Genomic DNA, 18,393 nt, shown 5'->3' with positions numbered 1-18,393 from the left:
AAAATTTCGTGCTGGGCGGAAAATCGGGTTCAATAAACCCGATTTATTGAAGTCGGGTTCAAATTGCCCGATTATTAGGTATCGGGTTCAACGTGCCCGATTTTCAGAAATCGGGTTCAACCACCCCGATTACTTCTTTTTTTATTTTTCTTTTTCCATCACGGCGCAGAAGGCGCAGAAGAATCTTATTTTCGGGTTCCCCAACCCCGATTTTGTGTATTCGGGTTCCTCAAACCCGATTCCGTAATTTCGGGTTCCACCACCCCGACGGTGTATTATTTCTGAAATTTGCTGAAAACGGCTATTATTCCTGGAATTAATATTAAAAAGTGTATTATTTAAAAAAAATTCGCGAAAACGCTAAGATGAAGTCACGGAAACACACGCGCGCAAAGAGGCATTGACGGGAGGCCGGCAAAAACACGCCGAGCTACTCTCGCTCCCTCGCGCTACCGATGACTCAAATATCTATACACATACACACGTGCACGCGAAGGAAGTAAGGCACAATCACGCCAGACCCTCGCGCCAGACAAGTTCGTCGCTTCGCATCAGAATTTTGCAGTGACGAACAACACCAGATTCATCCATCCAGTTTATCGATCTTGCATCAGAATTTTGCAACGACGAACGTCACACTTTCACCCACCAACATTCGAGACGTTTGTTGCGACGCAGCAGCGTCTATGGCAACTACTATGGGGCCAGGAGGAAAGCGCGTCTTTGATGGTAAGCAATAAATTTTAGCATCTTGATATTTCTTCCTCGAAGTGTTTATTCTACGACCTATATGCATCCTCCATTGATGAAGAGGCAAGATCAAGATCAAATAAATTATAGATTCCGCCATCGAAGCGAGGCTATAAATCATGGCTTCCCGATGTGATGGGATCGACTATCGAATATATGATGAGCGCAGGACGATTATCCCCACGATGTTGGTTTATCCTACGATTGTGGATTACCTCAACAAGGGTGGTCGACTGCAGCTTTGTATAATTTATGACGGAAGTATGCGGCCAAACGCCAAATATGAAGGAGTCGAAATATTAGATTGATCTTGCTCCTTACGGGGGAGGCATGCTCAATCATTCATCTACATCGCCCCTTATGAGGAGGCGTCATTACTATATATCCAGCATCGATCTTGCTCCTCGACGAGACAATGGCTCCATATCATTAACATCATGTCTAAGCTGACGAGGCTAGACAAAACCATGGCCAAGTGCCGACGATGCTAGGTCACCATTATTATCGACATGTACCAAACTTACAGGATCGGACATACCGTTGCTTGGCACCGACGAGGCGATAGCGACACATACACATGTCCGCGTCTGATGAATTCAGGGTTTTACATGACTGGGCACCGACAAGGCGAAAGTCATCCCCTTCATCGACATATCCTATTGGTCATACCAACATGGCGATAATACACGTGACTGGGTTTCGGCGAAACAAAGCCACTGGCACACATATTTTCCATGAATATCACATGCATATGGATGAGCAATCCAAACATGACGACGACCATCAGCGCAGCTTAATCGGAGGTATTCTGCGGGCTTGAGCCTGCGGATGTAATTAACTGGATGCTTGTAAAGGCACCGGGAATCAATGAACTACGCAATCTTCTATGTCAGATGTTCCATGAGCGCGACGCAGAAGGCAAAAAGGATATAATCCTATTGGAACATGCAATATGTATTTGTACAATGCAATGATATAAATAAAATGCAGTGTTCCTCATATGGTGTTTTGTCTTTGTTTGTCTACTTTACTTTTATTTCTTGTTTTCATTAAGAAAGATCGCACGCCCGCATATTTGTACGCTCATGTACGTATCTAGCAAAACCCCTACATACCCTAGGGGAAAGTTTCGCTACTTTTTGTCGAAACACCCGGCCCTACCACCCTTAGGGCACACTTCCCTTCCCTATATGCTATTGCGGCGGACCCTGAGGCGTCGGTAGCGCATAGTTGGAGAGGGGGGGCTGGGTGATCCCCTTACGTCGAACCTTGAGTAGGGGCGAGAGGTTAGAGTGGGACGAGTTGCCATCCCGCTCAAGATCAGAGTGTTCCTGTGGAAGTTAGTGCGTAAACGTTTACCCACTAATGGCAACATCCAGCAGCGACATGGCCCATCTAATGGGAGATGTGTGTTGTGTGATGAACATGAGGACACTAATCACCTGTTCTTCATTTGCCATATCGCCAAGTTCCTCTGGAGCGCAGTTAGGGAACTGTTGGGATGCTCCTGGAACCCCTCGTGTTTTGCCGACCTCTATAGACAGCGTCAACGTTGTGAGAGCCAATCCAAACGCGTCCTTTGGATTTGCAGTGCTGCCCTCTGTTGGACCTTATGGAACATTCGCAACAAGTTCACCATAGAAGGGTTTTCCCTAACCAACTAGCTGATGCGCTCTATAAACTATCTATGTATTTGCAGGTGTGGAGACCAGTGGCTAGGAGACATGACCGGACGATGATCCTACCTAGAAGACCCCAGGACTTGTGCGTCGGCTGTGTGTATGTCTGCGTTGGAGCGTAGGCATGCTGTTTAGGTTGCTCTATTTGCTTTGTGCCTGTATCTATCTGCTTAGCTTATCTATCGTTCGAGTTGGGCGTGTTTCGTGTGTGACTCTTAAGTCGGTTTCCGGTGTGGTTGTGACTTTTGTATGGATGCGGCCGGTGTGGCTTTATTAATTTAAAGTCGGGCTCTTCTCGAACCTATTGTATTGTCTAAAAAAGAATACAGAATCCTTATTTCTGGTGAATCACCAGAGATAGACCAAAACTGTTGGAGGAAATTTCCTTATCGGGTATGGGTCAGACATTACATGGCACAGATGCTTGCTTAAGGAGACTCCTGTTTAGATCTAACCGGGAAAGCTTCTCTTGGGTTAGGGCATTTCCAACGAAGACCGTAAACGGATAGATATCGGCTGAAGTTATCTCCACGGATAGATTGTAGGGAAAATCTACCTAGAAGCGCCGCACCGCTCGCTCTGCCGTGCGGCGCGTCAAGATTCATAAAAGCACATCTCGTCTCTTTAACAGCTCACGCCACTCTCCCGCATGTGCCTTATCCCCTTCCGTGTGGTACTCTCAGCCACTCAATCTCTCTCCAAAACTACCATGGGAAAACAAGGCGATGAGTGTCGTGCGACGGGGGAAGCTGCCGCCGGGTAGGCCGCCGCCGCCGAGCACACGTCAGCAGGGGAGGACGCCGCCGAGCACGCGGCAGGGAGTCATCCGCCGACGAGCCTCAGGCGATGTAGGGTTCCACGTAGCAAGAGGTCGTGCCGCGGGGAGCCAACTCCGAGAACCTCGCCGGGGAAGATGACGGTCGCACGCGCTGCCTCCGCTGGGAGCAACGACATCGAGGAGGAAAGCCGCGCCGCGCTGGGAGCAACCGTGCCGCCGGTTGACCAAGCTAGGTCGCCTTGAGGGCGAGCACAACATGGAGGGGCTGGCGGTGCGAGACCATGCACTTGTGGAAGCTCAGAGCAGAAGTTTCAGGATGTGGCAATGGCGTCCATTTGGTGGTGTGCACCCAAGAAGGAAAATGGTGCTCGTGCGGTCTACACAATGTCAGGGTGAGTCTTCTATGCTAGTCGTTTGTTTCTGCCTGGTAACTCGTCTTCAATTTCGTTTGCTTTACAAAGTTGCTACTACGCATGGCAGTGCTACAGCGGTAGTAGGGGGCGGTCTTATTTTTGGGCTGCTAGCTGATCTGATAGTTGTGGCTAATGAAACAGGCATTTGCAGCTAATTAATCTGTTAATTGCTTTGTCAAAGAACGTGGTACTAATTGTTCACCTCATAGTTAATTTGATAACTGTGGCTAATGAATCTGGCATTAGCAGCAAATTACTCTGTTAATTGCTTTGTCAAAGAACTTAGTAGTACCGCCGGTTGTCAAAGAACTTGTTTACCTGATAATTAAGTTGGTAGCTGCGGCTAATGAAACTGGCAAACGTGGCAAATTAATCTAGTAATTTCTTTGTCAAAAAAATATGGCAATTGTTTACATAGATCACTAATTTGTAAATTCTGTCTAATTAATCTGGGGCTAATTAATCTGGTGACTGTTTTGTTAAATGGCAGGGATTCGCCATGGAGTCATGGAGCGTTTTTGGTGTTCGCATGTGGTTTTGCATTTTTTTCCTGTTGGTTTTATGAGATTTATTTTTGTGTCAAGAAAGAAGTTGTAATTGTTGTGGCTGTGTCTGATCTGGACTAGCCACAGGTTACGTTGTTTATTCGTTCTAAAGTGTAGAGCCGGACCGGATTGAGACCTCCGGAGTCGGGACCAGGGAATCTTTCCTTGTTGGACAGCCGCCGCACGGAAGCTGCCTGGTGCGGCGCCGCCAGGTAGCCAGGTCCTAGATTGTAAGGTCCAACTGTGATCCGTAAACGAATCTTACCCCGCGAACTGGTCCGTTTTAATGCATTCTCAGTCGGGCTGGCTTTGCGGTCTAGTGTACAGCCCGCGCGTCCGCCTCCCGCATCCATTTGTCTGCCTCGTGATCTCCAGCCAGCCATGAACAATTCACTTTGCAGCAGTTCATATTCTTCAATATATTCAAGCTTTTCTCGAGTCGTCCTCGCTATCGCTCGAATTTCTTAGTCCGTGTCGTCGACAAGGGCACACCTGGCTAGACGTGCCCTCCACGACCCCAACCCGTTGTCGCCCCTCCGCCGCCGTGATGTCACCGTCGACTGCAACAACCGATTTTGCCACTTGTTCCGGTCGTTTCGTAGTTGTACGCATTCGGGCCTCTCGCCTCAGTTGTAGGGTGGTCTTGGCGTCACCGTAGTTGCCTACGCCCCGGTCGCCACGACCACTTATTGCGCATATGGCCCGTTCCGCCTGCAAGCTGTTCGACCAATTTCCATGCCGGCCAAAGAGGCAATTTGCACGGCTCGTAGTCCACTTTTTCCTCTGCATATACATTTTATAAATAATTGTTGCTTATAGTGCGTTGTAATTATCGTAGATCATGGCGTATAGTTTAGACCAGTTTTTCTGCAACCATTTCATCAACACGTCGTTGGGAGAGACGATGATGACAGCGAGATCATGGCGGTCATGGCTCTTCTAGTCCATGAGCACGAAGAGAAGCAAATCAAGATATTCACGATATTTTTATGTGTGCAAAATAGCTAAAAAACTATGTGAAATTGGCAAAACTTTCCTAGCCATGGACCAAATCGGGGCACTATTGGCTGCACAACCACCCTCAAACGGGCATGGTCGTCCGACCGATCTAAATGCCAACACAAACAGACCAGATCGGACACTTTTGGTCTCCAAACTCGGGGGCGCCGTTGGAGATGCCCTTATAGTGATGGATCCCCATTAGTATATCGCCTAATAGGTATTATGCATGTTAGGGTTATACGATGAAGCTTAGGAGGAATACTCAAGGTAGTGATATCTCATCTTGGTGACTTCATGGGCAGCGGAGGTTTGGATGCTTCTGCCACTCTCTCCTATATGACTTCTTTTTTGTGAAAAATCCACCAATCTATTCATAATCTTAAAAAGAAGTACACTAAAACACAAAAATAATAAAAATACAAAAAAGACCACCTTGCAAAGACCATTGGGTATATGATTTTTTTGAGTGACGAGGTTGATGAGGCGGGTGTGCTGGCACCAAACTCGGAGGTTCTTTTTGCCACACAAAAAATTGCGACATGCTCATCTGTTTAGAGGAAGCTAGCCTTGAATATAGCAAAGAGATTACTTGTGACTTGGCAAGGAAGGCATCAGAGGGGTCTCTCAGGAGCAAAAGAGAGAGAGGGGGGGGGGGGGGCAGTGAAAGAAATGATCGACGGAGACAACTTAGGCTATCATGTCTGTCGTTCTATGGGTTTTCATGGTGGCATGATGATCTATGTGCCATCAGTTTGCAGCTGTAGTAGGTCGAAGAATTCATTGGTTTGTTTAGTCAGTCGAGAAGTTGAATTGCTTTATGTGTTATTCGCTTGTGGTTCTGTTGTAACTGTTTTTGCCCATTTTTCCGTTAATTAACTAAGAAATATTACTTTTAATAAATAGATTGAGGCAAAATTTATGGCCATGTTTTTAAAATAAAGACTTGGTCACCTCACTGCATTAGCTAGCGGATGAGATCATCTGTGCTGTAGGTAATGCGCCTCATCCGCGTGCAAGCGCGCAGCTGTTTAGGGATAACCGGAATTCCGGTACTGAGTTGCTCTCGGGTCACCGTTTTCCAAGCTGTATTTCAAGATTTGACTTTCCCCAACTTCATTGAGAGTTCATTTCGCTTTCATTGTCCTATCCCGGAACTTTTCTGTCTATAAAACAGCTCGTATTTGGTATGATAGGTCATGTCTCTTGGAGGGCTCTAGCCAGCTAGAAATGGCGTGTTTGGGGACACCCGTCTTCCCTGCAAGCATCACCGTTTTGGTTCGGATGTGGTTGATTATTGCTCTGCACGGAGCCGTGTTAGGCGCTGGTGCCGCCGATACCTTGACCGTCGACCGGCCGTTGTCCAGCAGCCAGAGGCCACTAGTCTCCAAGCGTGGCAAGTTTGCGATGGGATTTTTCCAGCCAGGTAAGGTAGCATGTATATACGGGTTTTTCCATCTTTAAACTGTGTTTGTAGATATGAGAAATGATGAACTTTGGCATATTTTGGTGTTCTTCATGATGTTTCCAAATTTGTTAGCAGAGGGTTTACTCCTATGGAAGTTACTTCTGAAATTTCTTCCGCTTTGAATTTAGTTCTTGATTCAGCTCAGTTAGTGGGGTGGAAAATTAGTGAGAGCGACTGAGTAATGGGTAGCGAAAATAGTTGATATTCTTTTTCAATGGCTTGGATAGAAATTCAATACTCAGCATTCTCGAATTAGAAATAAGAAATCCTATACATTGTTAGAAATCTAAAATTCAATGCTCAACATTTTCAGTTTAGAAATAAGAAACTCTATACAAAGTTACAAACTGACGCATATTAAAAAATTATTAGACACTGAGGCTCCCGAAAGAATGTTATTGCCTCCATCGTGCCTTCACATTTCCCTTTTTTCACATTTCCTTTTGGTATGCAACAGATAACTCACAGAGATGGTACATCGGCATATGGTACAACAAAATACCGGGGCAAGTACCAGTGTGGGTTGCAAATAGGGACTCTCCAGTCTCCAGTCCAGAGACTTCAAGCCTAACCATATCAACCGATGGTAATATGGCACTACAGGAATCCGGCAATATGCCGACGGCCTACGGCCCTCGGCGTAGGACAGACTTGCCCTCAGCGTACGATACGCCGACGGGGTCCCTCGGCGTAGCTCCTCGGGGAAGGTGGGCCTCGGCGGAGGCCACGTGGCCCTCGGCGTAGCGCCGCCCGTCGGCGTAGACGGAGAGGGCCGACGGCAGGCCCCACCCGTCGGCGTACTGGCCGTCGGCGCAGCTCGCTAACAGGCACCGTCAAGGTGACGGCCGTTACGGCTACGCCGAGGGGCGCACCGTCGGCATACGTCCACACGTGGCAGGACCTGGGCGACCCTGCTGCTCCATACGCCGAGGGCCTCCCCGTCGGGGTACCTCCACACGTGGCAGGACCTGGGCGACCCTGCTGCTCCATACGCCGAGGGCCTCCCCGTCGGGGTACCTCCACACGTGGCGCGGCCTGGGCGTCCCTGGGCGACGGACGCTACGCCGAGGGCCTCACCGTCGGGGTAGAGGCGACCATTTGGTCCATTTCTGGACGCGTGGCGCGCCCTGGTGGAACCTGGGAGCTACCCCGAGGGTAGACCCGTCGGCGTAGAGGGTGCCATTTGGTTCATTTTTTTCGTTTTTTGCTGTTTCGCGCGTTTTCCAGATTTGACAGGATACACAAGCACATATAATTCACATGAAATTCATAGGCATGAAGTGCAAATACATATAACATCAAGTGCATACATAGTGTCATAGTGCCATAGGTTGCATACATAGTGTCATAGTGACATGGGATGCATACATAGTGCCATAGTGTGCATACATGCATGGTGCCATAGTGTGCATAAGATACATGGGACTACTAGAGGAGCTCGTCGCCGCTAAACACCGGCCCGGGCCGATTCCTTCCGGTAGAAGCTGCGGAAGAACCACCGGGAGAAGGACCGGGAGAAGTACCGGGAGAAGTACCGGGTGTAGCACCGGGAGAAGGACCACCATGATGAACCGGTGTCATGTCCCTCCCACCACCCTGGTTTCCGGAACATCCCGTTCCCTACACACATGTTCCCGAGATGTTAGCAATTTGCGAGGCAAAGGAAAGCCGTAGTATTCGGTTTGGCGAAGAACTTACCGTTGTTCTCCCATAGTACTCCGCAGCGAAATTTTCCTTCGATGGCATGTTTGGCGCCGGCCCCGGAAAGGGAGGCATCGGCCCTAAATCCGCTGTATGTCCAGTTTGATTGCCCACAAACGACGCCTGCAAGATAGTTTACATGTCAGTCTTTGCAGAAATGAAGCATCAAACTAGGGGAAAGTGGGACTTGTCATCATTTGCGAAAACAAAGGTTGGAACTTACATGTATATATGCCATGTACTCCATGAACTGCTGCTGGTGCTGGTTGAAGGCCACCTGATATTCTTGATGAGCGGCCACGTAGGCCGCCTCGAAGTCAGGCTACAATTTCACAAATTCATGTCTCGTTAGCACTTAGCAATGTATGAACGAAAGTCGGAAAGAGGATGGAAATGAGGGAAACTTACGTCGTATGCGGGTTGCCGAGCCCGGCGACGAGGCGGGAGAGGGGGGCTGTCCTTGGTGAGTCCCGCCTTGAGACGCGTGAAGGTCGTGGTGAGGGTATGCTTGACGGCCTTGTTCAGCATGGCGAGACGGCCATGCGGCAACCCTCCGGACGACAGGACCAACGACTCCTCGTCGACCTCCGCGCTCATGGGGTCATCCACCTCCGGGTGACAATGCCTCACCATCTCGCAGTAGTTCTCGACGTCCTCGGCGTAGGTGCCGAAGTACTCAGGGAGCGAGGGCTGAGGCTGCGAGAGATCGGGCTTCTTAAGCCGCATCTTGTTGTATATCTCGAGGTCAGACATCTCCTCCTCGGGTCCTAACGCGGCCCTCGCATCGCGAAAAGGAAATGTTGTGAGTACCAACTTTGAACCTGAAGGAAAATAAAATGTATACATACCGTCTTCCCCTTGTAGCGCTCGTAGCTGAGGTTTCCCCCACAGTGTGTGCCACCGTCGCCTCGGTTCTCCGCGTTCCGCCTCGCCACGGCTGCAAAGTCCTCGTCCATCTTGAGCCACCTCGTCCTAACCATCTCCTCCCATGCCTCGGCATGCGGCTCGGCCCAATCGGGGATAACCTGAAAATGCAATACTCAACTCAATCTAATGCAATCGCAACTTAGTAGCAATGTAGAATCTCATTGACATTTTACTCACCGACATGTAGTCCTCCACCGTCATCTCGTACTCGGCCTTAGCATTCTTACCGACAATGTCCGGCTTATGGACCCTCTCGCCTCTCTCTGCCCAGAAGTGACCCGCGGACGTGATCCTTTGGTTGTACCACACCTACGGTGTCAACCTCTCACAAGTCGCCCGCAAAGTCCTGTTCGCGGCCGTCTCCTCAACCTCGGGCGCCACACGATAAAAAACACTTCAATCATGCAAAAAACAATTGTGAGATTCATGAGTTAGAACATTGGGGTCATCAAATATGAACGAAGCTCGAGAAAATATGTCTTACCCAAAACTTTCTCATCACGGCCTCAGCAGCCGTCGGGAAGCCTACGCCAGGGGCACTCTCGTAGTCCGTCCAAGTAGTGGCTAGCTTCGTCTCGCCAGCTGGGACAGTGCCGAGGGGATAGTACTTGCCCGGCCAGAACTTCCTAAGCAAAGCTCCAATCATGCTGCTAGGCAGGCGCCCCTTGACCCCCGGAGGAAATATCCAATTGCTGCACATGAAAATCAAACATTAGCACATGAAAATCAAACATTAGTACTTGAAAATCAAAATTGCCAAATTAGTACACTTACTCAGGGCCAGCAGGAATAATAAGGGTCTTCGCCTCATGGGTCTTAGGCTCCTTCCTCTCGTCGGGGACTCTCGCTTCCCCACGAATCTTCAGTGCCTTCGGCCGCCCATCCACCTCCGGAGTCTCAAACCCGCGGCTAGAGTCCTCCTCGGCTCTAGACTCCGTCTCCGCCTCCTCTCTAGACGTCCCCTCCAAAAAGAACCCGGAAGCAACGTCGCCTGAAGCCGAGGGTGGTGGCTCAGAGTCCGGTCCTCCCCAGCCACCTCCACCTCCACCTCCACCTCCACCTCCTCCCAAGCCACCTCCAGCTCCACCACCTCGTCCCCGTCCTCGTCCTCGTCCTCGTCCTCCTCCTCCTACCGCGCCGTCCTCGTAACGCGGATTGCGACGCGGTGCCCTCTCACTCCTTCTAACATTGTTCTTGCGTTGTTGCATCTTCTTAAGCAAGCTCGACGAGTCCTCCTTGCCGCCGCTCATATTGTTCAATCACCTGCATTGAGAAAGAGAAAACAATTAAGAAGCATGTTGAAAAATATATAAATAGTAAGCATAAAGACACTAAACAATTAAGAAGCATGTTCAAAAATATATAAATACTAAGCATAAAGATACTAAACAATAAAGAAGCATGTTGAAAAAATATAAATACTAAGCATAAAGATACTAAACAAATAAGAAGCATGTTGAAATATAAACACATAAAAGACCCTCACCAGCCGTCATCAATCTCATCGTCAATCTCATTTTGTTTCTCCTTGCCACTATCACTATCACTATCTTTTGAGTAGTAAGTTGGATCTAAAGGTATAATAGCTGCCCCCCCATGGGGGTCTCACAGAGTTTAGTGATTCTGGACCATTGGATTTTTACTGTTCTTGGTCAACACTCGATCTCAGCCGTCCATTTCTGGCAGTAGCGCCCTAGCAAAAGCCATGAACTGGCCGTTATCTACCCACATCTGGCTGCGTCTGGGTCCTATGGTCCGGTGGGTCCACACATCAGTCTCTACGCCTTGTTTCCGTTTGCGCAGCTAGCGTGCAAAATATCTTCACCGCGGAAAACGTGCGCCGAAACCCTACCTCACCCAATCCCTCGCACCCACCTCCTCCCCAATCCCTCGCACCCACCTCCTCCCCAATCCCCTCTCGTTCTCTGGCATGGCAGCGGCGGCGGCGCCGAGCACGCGCCTGGGCAACGGAGCCGAGCGCGCGCCTGGAGATGGCGCGGCGAAGGCGCACCTGGAGATGGCGCGGCGAAGGCGCACCTGGCGGCGGCGGCAAGCGCGCACCTGGAGATGGCGCGGCGAAGGCGCACCTGGCGGCGGATGGCGACCGTCGACAACGAGGCCGGTGCCGAGGTGGAGTTGACCGACGGAGGGCTGACGGCGGCGACCGCGACGTTCTCCTCACCGCTCTTCGTGGGGCTCGACGATCTCAACCTCCCCGGTAGGTTTCCAGATCCATGGCGACACAACGCCGATGCTCGCCCGCAGATACTTCTGCCCTCTCCCTTTCCCATCTCTGCTCTCTCTCCCATCTCACCTCATCTCCTCCGTGCAGTTGAAGGGGGCTGGGGAGTCACGTGGCCGAGGAGCAGCTGTTGGCGGCGGCCTCCTCTCGCGTCCCCTCCGTCCCGTAGGCCTCCGACCACAAGCACGGCGTGCTGCTCCTCCGCCCCGACCCTCAAGCACGGCGTGCTGCTCCTCCCCGACCACGAGTGAGGCGGCAACCGCCTGGGAAGTAGGCGAGCACCCTCGTCCCCTCCATATTGTATGCAGGTATGCTGCCTCATCCCCCAACTTTCTGCTACCTTGATTTCTCCATCTCCACCTCGTCTCCGTCCTGATCTCTTCCCACCTTCTTCTTCGTCTTCTCCATCACTGAGCTCTCGTCTCTTCTGTTTCTGGTTGCGTGTGGAACAAATCCTAGGCTGTGGGGCAACCAGGATGAGGGGAGGCAAGCAGCAACAGTAGGGGCAGTGGCAGCAAGGAAGCAATGGCAAACAAGACAACATGGGAGCAGCGGCAACAAGCATAGCAGTTGTCCAATTTTTGGGTTCCATCGATCCATTTTCTGCAAGGTAAGATGAGTTTATGTGCTGCTATTTTCTTACTCTGTCCAGTTATTCGCATCTGCAGATTGATTTATGAGAACTGAGCTCCAATTTAGTATTGTGGTGCGTCCCCCCTTTTAGGTGGTGTAGTACTGAATTGGTTCCTACTTGTCCTCACGATATTTGTATTACTGTGTAATTAATGATTGTGGATGACGGCCACGCGAGCGTGAACTTAGTGTTAGCTGTTTCTTACATAGTTTAGGCTGTAGTTCTTCCAGGAGAATTTTCCATGTTTAGCCTAATAGGGAAAAGAGTAAAATTTCTTCAGATCAAGTGAAACTGATTTTCTATAGTCAGTTTACATATTGCAATAACTAGCTGTTATGAATAGATTCCCCAAATCAGAGTGAAAAGTAAAATAGAATATGTAAATAATGCTAGAGTGTGAGAAATGCAATGCTAGAGCATGTCATCCCAGTAACGAGGCGGTTCTCCCCCATCTCAACTCCTTCCTCTCATATCTTTCTCTTTGGCTTCAACAATCTGCAGATGTTGCAATTTATCTGAAAAAGACCATCTGACCTCTCACCAAGCAGTAGTTAGCAAGATGAATGCTTAATCTGGGACGCAATGCTTATTCCATCTATTTATGTTTTGTTTTACTGATGCGATGGATGGTTGTGGTTTAATTGCTGCTATCCTGCTATAGATTTGATTCTCATAGGAAATTTATCACTCTTGTTTATGCAAATGACAATATATTTATCCTCTTGTTTACATCCACAATATGTTTAATGTAAGAAGCAATACAACAAGGATTTCATTACAGCAATGTTTTTATCCTCTTGTTTACATCCACAATTTATCTTTTATTTCTCTATTTGTTTTACAGACTTGTTCTGGGTCAGTCTCGCGGGCAGGCGCAGAGCCGCTTCATTGACCTCCCTGTCAGGTTTGTCGTGGAGATGAATTTATATGTCCAAGAGTTTCTTACACCCCACTATTGTTTTTTATGGAGTCCATCGCTGCTGTAGGTATGCCCATTCTCCCCGTCTCTATTTCCACTCTTTCGTCTCTTATGGATTGCACTGTTTGCTCCCCTGAATCTGTAATATGCCTTCTGAGCAAGCATTTGGTGACATGATGACTGAATCATATTTATAGATCCATTTCATCATACACAGTAATTTTCTTTTGATTTGATGATTTGGTTGCACTGAAGGTGATATTTGCAAGCATAAAATAGGCATGTGAGTGAGCAATTGAAATGCCGCTTAGAAAGCTTGTTTACTGAAAATATTTTTGTTGTTTCTTACGATGCAAAAAATACCACAGGTCTGCTTACTTGTCCTGTGAGATGATGACGTTGAGAAATATGTAGACTTTGAAGGCCCACACATCATGTTAATATGTCGCCTGTTGTCGAATCTGCCTACGAGTCTGTAAGCTCCCTAAACTAATAGTGCCATGCCATTTTGATTGTATCTACCCTCATTATACCTCCATAAGTTGGATTTGAGATTAACAATCTTTCGGCCAAGACCGTCTTAATTTCGTAAGCTACACATGGTTGGATTCCGTCTTTTTTTGCAAGTGAAAAATACATCAGCACGAGGATGCAGAGACATTTTGTAAATTCCATATTCTATTGATCTCACGACATCCATAGTAAAGATTTGTTTTAGCCCTTATATATGTGGTGTAGCGTTTTGCGAAATAAGTGATTACCTTGATTGTACTTTGGGTTGTGGTCTCAGTGCGAGGTGTTTTTAAGCTGGGGCAGACAACACATGTATACATCAAATAAAATTGAAATATAAAAGTAAAAGTTGATTTATCATTGCCCTTTGTTCCTGCTCTGGTGTAATCCAAGAGTTTGAATCCAAGATCGACTAAAGCTAGCACATGACAAAAAAAGCTTTATATTTGACAAAAATGTTTTGTTGGTGTATTGTCAATTAAATGTAAGGAGACCTTTTAGGATGTGCTGTTGCAATTGTTTGGCAGACACCGGTGCAGGTTGATCTGACATATAAGATCTGTCATGTATGTGCAAGGATTTCTATCTAATACTTTTATTATTTACCGAAAGATGGTTTAAAGTAATGTACGGTGGGTTCTTAGTTAAAGGATTATGTGCCTCAGTTGTCATATCCTAAGACCAAGTAAGATATCATCTTCAATGATGAGCTTTATTCGATGTCTCTCATGCCAAAATCTTCAAACTTCAATGCTCTTGTGTTATGATTCATGGCTTTTTTGTCATTCTTGAATTTGGTAATAAGACCTGAATATCAGATGGAGTGGAGGCTTTTTGTTATGATTCATGGCTCTTGTGCATTCCTTATTTTGCTCATCTGAAAAGGAATAATAACAGTTCACCTCTGTTTTCTCTATACCTTAGTTCCTTCGTATTTTTTGCATATGTACCTCTGGTGTTTGTGTTTTATACCTTAGCATAATTAGCTAATTGCTTAGGTGTTTAACTTCTATTTCTTACTATTCACATGGTATATGCAAATTAACGTTTTTCCTTCATTTTTGCTACTTATAGATGTAACGTGAAGCATTGATGTTCTCTCATGCCAGTCGATCAGACTGCACCCATTTTTTTGCGCAATACAGTACACTTATGGTGAAATTTGGTTGTTTTGCCTGTCCGTATGGTTCAGATGATTTATCATGTGAATTCAATATTCTTTTTGGCTGAAATCAGCACATATGGCACAATTGTTTTACTGTGTGCTAGGCAGGTTACTGTATCACGGGCTAATTGACTCCTCTCTTTTTCTCCCGGCACTGCTACGTCATTGTAACGACCGCGTGAGAACTAGCAAAGTGAACTCACCACGACACGGATCAGTGAGTTTCCACACAGCATTTGGTGGAGACCATGCTTCACAAAAAGGGAAAATTGCCTCGGATGCGATTGCCTATCCTAGGCCCCCACGTGATGTTGATTTTTAATAAATATATTTCACTTGCCTTCTCAAAGTCTAGCATTTCTTTGTGTTCCTTTTTTCTAACTCAAGAGTATGCTTATATGTTTTCCTTCAGTTTTTGGTATTCAGCTTTGTATATGTTAATATATTTTGCCTCTAAATGAAGGAAATACACTTCATTTAATCCAGGACTGGAGTGACGCCGACGCCACTCTGATGGTCACACTACTGCATCTCGAGGTCGTACTAGGTTTAGTCAAAGTCAAACTTTAGAAAGTTTGACTAAAAATATATGAAAATATACTAATATCTAAAATATAAATTGTACTATTAGAATCACCTTGAAATGTACTCTAATATTATATAATAAATATGTAATCGTGGATGTTGATATTTTTTGTTACATCTTTGGTCAAACTTTAAATTTCTTGACTTTGACTAAAGCCAAAACGAAGGGTAAATAAAAACGGAGGGAGTACATTTTTCATCATTCTCTACTTATTTGATGAATACTTATCATTGTTTTGTATTGAATGACAGGTCATGTGGTATTAAACTATTAATGATGATTAATATTGGATTTTACCAAATGACTACTACAGAAAAAATGGTGAATTATTTTTACCAAATGAATCTGTTTTCCTTTACATTGATGTTGACTCTTCCTGGGATAGATTGTAAGCAGATTGTAAGCACATTTAGGCCACTAATACCTTTCGTCATTCTCAGGGCTTGCTTCTTGTGCGGGCAGGAAAAGTTCTTGTTCTTTCATGAAATGTGCGATGGTGTTCAATGTGTGCGATGTTGTGTAAATGCAAGCTTGATATAGAATCTCTACGCGATATGCATGTGAGTATATTTTGGTATGGCTATCTCTACTGAGCCCCTTTTTCCTTGTTCATTGTGCAATCACAAGGCAAAAAACAACCAGTCTAAAGGAATGTAGCATTTAGAAATAAAGCACATTGAAGCTTCCGGTAATTTCCGGCATTTTGATTGCACCTCTGTCTGCACAAAAATTATGAATCGCAGATCTGTAGGTGTTTGTCCCTTATTGCCTCCTTCTTACTTTCTACTCAAAGTCTGTATCCTTTTGTGCAATGCCAGATATTTCATGAAATAAAAATGTTTATAGGGCTTTCTACCAAGTATCTGGATCTTACCTTGGTAATGGTCAGGTGCTAATCAACATCTCATAAAGAACTTGCATAGTCTCTTTGCCTTTTTGCTTCTGACCTAAAACTTGCTAAAACCACCCAAGTGTTGAGGAGCTTGCCTTCCATGTGACAAGAAGGTAGCAGTTTTTATCCATGACAGTTAAACCACTCTATGCATGTGCCCTGCATCCTTTAGATGTTGCTCGCTGTTATGACTAAATAGGTTAATAGTCGCTTGCAGCCATGGATCTTAGACTATGAGTTTGGTTGCTGGTCCTAGCATAGTTGTCCATTATTCTTAGCTACTGCTTATTTATGTTCAGAAAGATTCATTACTCATTGATTAGGCCTGTTGTGTCTTGGCTATACATATTATCCAATGGCTCCTCTTACATTCTCTAGGTGTACTTATTAACTCACAGCTTATCATTGATTTATGTTAATGCTTCACATATCATTTACCAGTTGTTTACTAGTGCGAATTACAGGGAAGCGCGGCAAGACCGCGCTCTATCTCATTTCGGTTAAAAACTAGAATGTGAGGTGTGTAAATATTCACTATAGCTTTTCCAGCAAAAAAATCACTACAGCTTGTGATCCAGTGACAGATGTTACGCATACAACGTGGATCAGGCTATAGACAAGAACTGTATGCCATGGATTCTTTGTTATTTTTATACTCAATAAATACAAATTATTTACGCATTCTGAGTAGGTTAATGCTCACAAGAACACTAACTCAGTTTCTCAGATTTCATTTCTTGTGTTTTGATTTGAAAACTCTAATATGTTATTAGGGGAATATTTGGTGAGTGCAGCTGCTGTGCTGAACTAATATTTTCATTATTTCTACTAGGTGGGCATCTTTGAGCTGAACGAAACTTGATGGTCGAAGTCTTGCCATCAGTATATTCATAAACACAATTACATCCATAGGTTCAATATGTTCGATGTGTTTGCTCAACTCCTTCTTTGGTTCATTATCTCTACAGCGATATTGAGCATGGTAATCTACTTGTCAGATAAGAATAGTCTTATAGTTGTTAGATTGCTCGAAATTCTTAACCTTGAACAAAAATGCGCCTATGCACATTGATTGAGCATACATGCTTCCTCGAGGCCAGAATCTTTTTTCCTCAACATTATTATTGAATCAAATGTTGACCTACGAATGTAATTGTCCTTTCTATGGTGTGTCAGTTGTTTTTTCAATGATATACTCTTTGGATTACATAATTGTTTACCTTACGACTTATCTATGAATCCTTGATACCAACTGTAATCTTGTGAAGGTTTGTACATACTTTGCGTGCTTGACTTTAGATCTTTCATACTCATTATTTCTTCTTGGGTTATTCATTTTGTTTTTCTTTAGATTTATTCTTCTTTGTTCTGTTCTTACTCTTTTGGGTCTTCTTATGTTATACAAAATTTGAATTGACGAATCCCACAGTATCGTGCACTAAGGCTCATCCCTAAAACTCCGTTGTTTTTGTTGCTTTTGACTGAATCAATCAATGAATGTTTGTTGCTACTCTGTTTGTAATTTTTTTGTGAGCCACTATGTTTTGTAAGATAAAAAAAATATTATTACTTTTCTATCTATACATGAGTCTCACGGGGTCGTGCGCCAAGGCGCACATTAAAATCTAGTTTTGATAGACGGGTGGAGGCTCATCATCGCTATCATCTTCCACTTGTAACTTCTCGAGCATATCTATGTCCTTTAGATCCACCACTGACTCACCACGAGTTTCTGCATCGTTCATGAGGTCCTCTTCAAGAACACATTCTAACTCAAAGTGCCCGAAGTCCTCTTCCTCTTGATAGAAAATTCCCTCGTATGTTACAGGGTCAATGTTGTTGTAATCGTCCTCGGAGGGAATCGGTAGGTTACCATGTGGCGATACCTGGAACACGACTTCCCAGCCGTTGAGGGCCGCTTTCTGGCATGGGTACGGCAAATAATAAACTTGCTTGGCTTGGTGAACAACAATATAGACATCGGCTCCGGTATAGGTGGTGGAAGGCTTAACTTCAACTAACCCAATGGACTTGGTAATTCTCTGTCCACCTCTTGGGTCGAACCAATGACACTTGAACACAACGAGATTGAGTTGTTTGTTTGTACGATTGAAGGTCAGCTCGTATACATTCTCTAATCTCCCGTAGTAATCAAAGGTATCGGATCCTTTAGTGAAGACAC

General features: G+C 45.8%; 1 protein-coding gene and 4 long non-coding RNA genes across 6 annotated transcripts; 4 read left to right on the top strand and 1 right to left on the bottom strand.

Moving 5' to 3' along the window:
* Window positions 1-3,023: 3,023 nt before the first annotated feature.
* Window positions 3,024-4,300, top strand: LOC127338794 (uncharacterized). Its single transcript, XR_007874506.2, has 2 exons — window positions 3,024-3,599; window positions 4,111-4,300. It is a non-coding gene; the product is annotated as an uncharacterized lncRNA (long non-coding RNA).
* Window positions 4,301-8,526: 4,226 nt separating this feature from the next.
* LOC127340185 (uncharacterized) lies at window positions 8,527-9,109 on the bottom strand. Its single transcript, XM_071827599.1, has 2 exons — window positions 8,742-9,109; window positions 8,527-8,655 (listed from the first exon to the last, which is right to left on the bottom strand). Exons 1-2 carry the CDS (start codon window positions 9,084-9,086, stop codon window positions 8,527-8,529), a joined length of 474 nt encoding a protein of 157 aa, XP_071683700.1. The 5' UTR covers window positions 9,087-9,109.
* A 2,212-nt stretch (window positions 9,110-11,321) lies between these two features.
* LOC127345107 (uncharacterized) lies at window positions 11,322-12,144 on the top strand. Its single transcript, XR_007878425.2, has 3 exons — window positions 11,322-11,478; window positions 11,593-11,810; window positions 11,962-12,144. It is a non-coding gene; the product is annotated as an uncharacterized lncRNA (long non-coding RNA).
* An 842-nt stretch (window positions 12,145-12,986) lies between these two features.
* Window positions 12,987-14,399, top strand: LOC127345108 (uncharacterized). The gene is made up of 2 exons (XR_007878426.2): window positions 12,987-13,122; window positions 13,424-14,399. It is a non-coding gene; the product is annotated as an uncharacterized lncRNA (long non-coding RNA).
* Window positions 14,400-15,079: 680 nt separating this feature from the next.
* On the top strand, window positions 15,080-17,490 carry LOC127345109 (uncharacterized). Of its 2 annotated transcripts, none has more exons than XR_011756145.1 (3): window positions 15,080-15,270; window positions 15,571-15,640; window positions 15,760-16,999. It is a non-coding gene; the product is annotated as an uncharacterized lncRNA (long non-coding RNA). The 2 variants fall into 2 exon arrangements; XR_007878427.2 differs by lacking the exon at window positions 15,080-15,270 and adding an exon at window positions 17,044-17,490 and having other exon boundaries at window positions 15,308-15,640; window positions 15,760-15,879.
* The last annotated feature ends 903 nt before the right edge of the window (window positions 17,491-18,393 follow it).

The sequence above is a fragment of the Lolium perenne genome, chromosome 3, assembly GCF_019359855.2.
Source record: "Lolium perenne isolate Kyuss_39 chromosome 3, Kyuss_2.0, whole genome shotgun sequence".
Lineage (NCBI taxonomy): Eukaryota > Viridiplantae > Streptophyta > Magnoliopsida > Poales > Poaceae > Lolium > Lolium perenne.
This window is presented reverse-complemented; position numbering and strand designations above follow the sequence as displayed.

Bases quoted from the DNA above. Each gene is read 5' to 3' on its own strand.
- LOC127340185 (XM_071827599.1), bottom strand. From the start codon at position 9,086: ATGTCTGACCTCGAGATATACAACAAGATGCGGCTTAAGAAGCCCGAT. The intron at 8,656-8,741 runs GTAAGTTTCCCT...GTGAAATTGTAG, and splicing joins CTCGGCAACCCGCATACGAC to CCTGACTTCGAGGCGGCCTA.